Source organism: Harmonia axyridis, chromosome 5 (assembly GCF_914767665.1).
Source record: "Harmonia axyridis chromosome 5, icHarAxyr1.1, whole genome shotgun sequence".
Classification (NCBI taxonomy): domain Eukaryota; kingdom Metazoa; phylum Arthropoda; class Insecta; order Coleoptera; family Coccinellidae; genus Harmonia; species Harmonia axyridis.
This window is the reverse complement of record NC_059505.1, coordinates 14,144,506-14,150,505: the sequence shown is the minus strand read 5'-3', so window position 1 is coordinate 14,150,505 and position 6,000 is coordinate 14,144,506. Positions and strand designations below refer to the sequence as shown.

Here is a 6,000-nt window from a genome sequence, read left to right as displayed (position 1 = left end):
TAATTTTATTATTCTCTACGTGTGGTATTTTCACTTAGGAAACATCTTATAACGTAAAGTTTGTCTTGTTTTATTAGCTGACTTTGCGCCCCTACAATTTGGCGCCCCGGCAAAATGTCCGGTTTGCCGGTTCTGACGGTGGCTCTGGCTTCGAGCACTAAGCATTTGAAAAATGGGCTTTGAGCACTAAGCACTAATATCCACGAAGGACTCGCAAATACTAAGCACTTCATAGAAATTATTCGTTATTTCGAGCACTAAGCACTTCATCAGTAACTGTAGAGAGTGTGTTTTTTAATCGCAATGAATATTGTACCAATTCAACATATGCAAGATTATCGACGGGTAAGAAAAGAAGTACAGCAGTACTTTATTGAAGCGAACTGATTCAAAATTATTCAATTTTCTAAATAAAAACAATTGGGAGTTTGAAGAAATGATCTTAATACCGTAGCGGTCTTAGAAATACAATATTTAATTTTCTTAACAGGGGTTGGTGGACAGGGAATACACAACATTTAAATAAGAATTGATAATACGCAATTTATTATTGTTTCAATAAAGAATATTTCAAAGGTCACTATAATGCCACAATCATTTATGGAGATTGAAAAAAAAAAGTTATCTGAATCAAAGCATTTTTGATATTCGCATCGTGTTACTCCAATGTAATAGCGGCAACGTCTAACCTTCCGGCCTGTTAAATATAACAGACCGGAAGACGGCATTGCGCAAGATCCAATATATTGAATTTTAAACTCGTGTCTTCCAGTCTTACGTCTCCGTAATGTCAAATAATGAAATCTAATAAACAAATCTCTATTAAAATAAAAATGCTTAATATATGGCTATTGTTGCTTTTCATAAACTTAGCATCTTCGCGAAGTACAAGTGGATATTCTTTCAACAGAGTGAAAAGGACTGATATTGACTTGTCAACATGCATAGACAATTTTGATATCCATAAAGATAATATTATAAGGACACAAGATTCTCAAAAAATGGGCGCTATATACTTAAATGCAATCGATCTAGGCTCTAGACAAGAGTGTTTGAGGCTCTGTTGTGAAACAGAGAAATGTGATGTTTTTGTTTATGAAGATAAGGTGAGCATTTGCTTTCGTGATAGTTGCTTTAAATATTTTTCTTATATTACCTAATTTGATTGATAGTTAGGTATATCATTTTATTCTTCCTTTGAGACAGAATACACTGTATAGGAAACGTCAAAAAAATATACAGGCTGTTACATAATATATGCGCATGACTTCAGGATGTGATAGCTCTTCCAAAAATATGAAAAAAGTTTCTATTAACATACCCTCTCAAATACACTATTTTAGAGATACAGGGTTTTGAAATTGAAAAAAAATCATTTTGCGAATATTTCCGAAACCTTTTATCAAACAGAAAACAGCTTTCGCAAGCATTGTTCAGTTGTAAAGAAAATAATTGTAAATTGTTAACTTTTCTCGAAAACGGTCGACTTTGTGTAGAAAATATTGGCGGTTCAGAAGGGAGTCTCGAAAACCGTACTTTTTCATTAGCTTATAAGAGTTGGGGGGGAGAAATACCCACTATCCCTTGAAACTTATCACCAATTAAGACTCAAAAAAAAAATTCCGCACAAAACATAGCTTATTATGATTAGAAAATGCTTACGAGAGCTGTTTTCTGTATGTGGAATGAGAAAGACATTCAAATTTTTGATTATTTTCAAGTTTCAGTCTTTACAGTTTACATATTGGAATTAAAAGAACTCAAAAATCGCATGAACATAACTGCATCACTCCTCCAAAACTTTTTACAGAAACAGAAGGAGGAACTCCCTGTATACACAAGCACCAGGGCTGGTAGGAGTACTTTTGGCGCCTGAAGTAAAAAATTTTTTAGCGCACCTGCTGAAAAATCATCAATAACAACATGACCCCTTCGTGACCAAAAAAAAAAGCGGCTTAGTGAAGACGGTTTGTAGATTTTTATTGCAGAGAATGTTGACAAACGCAGCGGAGCGGACCAACCTTATGTTGTTTTTGAGAATCAAGAATGAAATATGAAAGGGCGGCCGGCAAGCTGGACCGAATTGCTGCCCCCTCAAATAGAAGCGCTTGAAACGGTCGCTTCACTGTTTCACCCCTAACGCCAGCCCTGACAAGCACTTCTACTAGATCTGTTGTTACTGAAATATTTTTTGTTCAATATTTTGTCGGACAAAATGATCGTTCGAAATTTTATTTTCCTGATAATTTCAAAACTACTCATTCTATCGGAATAAAATACATATTGCTATTGGATATGATAAGTATTTCAAGCTCTATACGAAATTTTCTGTTGGTCGCGTAAGCAAAACCAGAGGAAATTCAAGAAAACCGAAATAAAATTACCTAATCTTCTTGTTGCCACAAAACATGATGAAGTTGAGATTTCGAATGTAGATATCAAATAAGATAAGATTCGTTCATAATTTCAAGTTCATTATATGAGCAGAACCAAAGAAAATTCTAGAAGAATATTTCTCTAATTCTGTGGTTATTCCGTTCATTCTTCCACATCTTGTAGAACAAAATCGTGCGAGAATATATCAGAAACGCAATGTTTTCATGGTTATATTTTATTATTATATGTTGGTACTCCGAACTTTCCGCCACGGCTTTATCTGTCAATTCATCAATTTGCCTTAAAGAAATCAGTTCTGCCAACCAACATTTTTCAATGCAAAAGTCACTTAATGATATTTATGGAAATATTTCTGGTTGGATTGAGATTCTGCCTGTATATTTAGAGTAACAATTCAAACTTCGTGCGAAATTTTGTTTTGATAGCTCCGAAGGTACCATAGAAAATTCGAGCAGAATATAAAAACAATGTTATATTTCAGCTGATCAACCGACTCAATACTTTGCGTGAATATACAACGACGATTTCAAGCTCCGCACAAAACTTCGTATTGATGTCCTCGTCAAAACTGTTAAAATTCGTGCTGAATATTTAAAATAAAAGAGGAAGGCATTCGAAAGTTTTTGGCGCTTGTTCATTCATGCGCTAATTGAGCCCTTTGAGATTCATAAGTAGATGATAGTCGGAGATTTGTGAATATCATTTTTATTTTTCTAAATAGGTATTTTGATAAATATGAAAAAAATTTATATTGAAAAATTTTTTTCGCTTGGATAAACCTTTTATAATACTGGTTCAGCTTACAGAAGAAAAAAAAACTTGATAAAAATTTTTTAGTACTCTTTTGTCATCCGAAAAAATGGTCTGGTAATATGGAATATGGAATATATAGATATGTATAGGAGGTAATATTCTATGTTATGAAAAATATTGACGGATAATTAATTAATTAGGTATCTCCGAATAAGTGAAAATGAAGAGAACCTTTGTTTCTTTCAGAGAAACATGAAAAATCTGATATCGTTTTTAATTGCAAATAAGAAATTATTCACTATTCTAATATAGAGTTTCTTTTCAGAATTCCGGTAGTTGTTACCTTTTCCACTGTGGCCCACCTGAGGATTTCAAATGCAAATTCACCCATCACGTTAATTACTCAAGTGCTGTTTTGGCGATAAATAGACATATACCAGATCTAGAGAGCCAGATTAAGCTTACGAAGCATGAACAAGATTTAACTAAATTAAGGTCAGTGAACGATTGCATGTGTTCATTTGAAAATCTTTAGTTATACTAAGTGATAGCCTAATGGTCATGTTGAATTACTAGTCCCTCAAAATGATCTCAATCTGCAAATTATTCCTGTCGAACTTCTCCCACAAAATTATTTTGTCTCATATCTGCGATATTCACTACACCACCTTCGATCCTAAAATTGAATTCAGTAATAATAATTGTATGCCAAAGAACGATACGTTGAAAGTATAATTATTCGAATAAGTCTAGTTTATTTTATTGAAATAAAAAGAATTATAATAATCATATAATCTATGAACATAATCGATGGATCAAATGATTGATGGAGCCGATAATAAAATAGTTTGTCAAAAAAAACACATATTTTTGGTAGAAGAAAATACAAAGTATGAAACTACTTGTTTTAATCATGATTAACTACCTATAACCGCGAGTGTTGTCTTTTATATGTGAAACTGAAAGTTTTTGATGCTTTTTATAGTTTGACTAGTACGCCCATAGATCTACCTTGTAGGTAGATCAATATATCCTGTAGATCTACCTAATAGGTAGATCAATGTTGTCCATAGATCTACCTTGTAGGTAGATCAATGTTGCCCACAGATCTACCTTGTAGGTAGATCAATGTTGTCCATAGATCTACCTTGTAGGTAGATCATCATAGCCCATAGATCTACCTTTTAGGTTGATCAATATAGCCCATAGATCCATATTTTAATTCATTCATAAATACTTCCATATCTCCTGTAAAATCGATATCGCACTGTATAAAAAATATTCATCGCACGTATATCTTCGCAAATTATGCAAGAGAAAACAAATCTAAAGCTCTTATTCCAATTTCCAGATTTCATAAGGTCTCGATTTTCCAGAAATGTATAATTGGCGCTTGAAAATTGTACACCCTGTATATAATCGTCAATCCCCACCTGTATACCTTCAAGAATTATGCAATTGAATGATAACCTATAGAGCTAACATGACAACTATAAGAAAAGTTTTCAGTTCTCCAGAGACATTTCGGAAATTGTACACTCTGTATAAACGTTATTCATCGCACGTATATCTTCGCAAATTATGTGAGAGAAATCTAACTTGAAATTTCAATTTTCAGATTTCATAAGTTTTCAATTTCACAGAAAAGCATAATTGGCGCTCGAAAATTGTACACCCTGTATAATATGGTCAATTTATCGAAAAACCTCCAATAGGCAACTTGAAAAAAAACAATGTATAATCGTTATTCTTATATGTACTTTGAAAATCGGAAAAACATAATTATATGTGTAAACTACGAAATCATTCACACAATAGACTAAACAAAAAATTGATCCATTTCAATAATCCGAAGCATTCACCGCCAAATAATATAAAAATTAATAACTGGCGAAAAATTAAGAAAAAAAAAATTATCACCTGCTGCAAGATTTGAACTCGCATCCCAAAAGAGACCTCAGATTGTACGACCGCATCCCTAACGACCCGGCCACAATGCCTTTGCATAATTATGTGCATTTGTGCTCCTTATAGGAATAATGTCAAAATAACTGGTGACAGAGATTCTATAAATTGATGAATTTTCATGAATTTCGTTTGAAAAATCGTTAAATATAAGGGAAATCGAATTAAAATATCTCTACCTACCAGTTTTTTTCGCCTCAAATGCTGATATCTTTCCAAAATGATATATTTACCTTAACAATTCACATGAAACGGAATGCTTCAAGATTTGACCAATTTCCATGAAAATATCAACAAAACGCAAAAATACCATCATAAAAGGGCGGTACATACAGGTGTAGTCTATTATTTCCTCAAATTTCTCGTTAAAAACTTTTCAAATAACCAAATGACTCCTGTAGAGGCTTCTGGCAGACCAAGCTTTCCACTGACACAAAACGATTCCGCTTGAAAATATCATAAAATATACATGGAAAAAGGGATATAAATCGCATCTGATTCATCTTTTCTTGCATATTTCCTCTCGATTCGTCCAAATTTCAACATTTCCATTAAAATATCATCTGACGTTTTCCATTTTCATTCTGTATTTCGACGATTTCATGAATGAGCACAGAATTGGTGAAAACGTCAGAATATTTTGAATAGATTATTAGATTGATCCTTGATTTTATTAAACAGTTATTCATATTTCAAATAGTTCTATTCATCAAGAGCCCTCTAATGGACACAGTAAAAATAATATAAAACCTAAATATTCTAGAAACGTCAATTGCCGCGGACGTTGCTAGGCCCGTTGCTACCCAAGGACATCGTAGTATTTTCCTATTGGTCGTTCACGTCGACGTGAATCTGGAAATTCGTCGGGAAATTTTCCAAACTTTA

The 6,000-nt window shown here is 33.1% G+C and overlaps 1 protein-coding gene across 4 annotated transcripts in view; it reads left to right on the top strand.

Moving 5' to 3' along the window:
* The first annotated feature begins 764 nt into the window (after positions 1 to 764).
* LOC123680547 overlaps positions 765 to 6,000 on the top strand; it is a 55,489-nt gene continuing 50,253 nt past the window's right edge. For all 4 annotated transcript variants that reach the window (XM_045618498.1, XM_045618496.1, XM_045618497.1 and 1 more), the window contains exons 1-2: positions 765 to 1,106; positions 3,476 to 3,645. In XM_045618498.1, the coding sequence (XP_045474454.1) occupies positions 798 to 1,106; positions 3,476 to 3,645 (479 nt within the window). In that variant the 5' untranslated portion in view covers positions 765 to 797. The remainder of the gene's footprint in view (positions 1,107 to 3,475; positions 3,646 to 6,000) is intronic.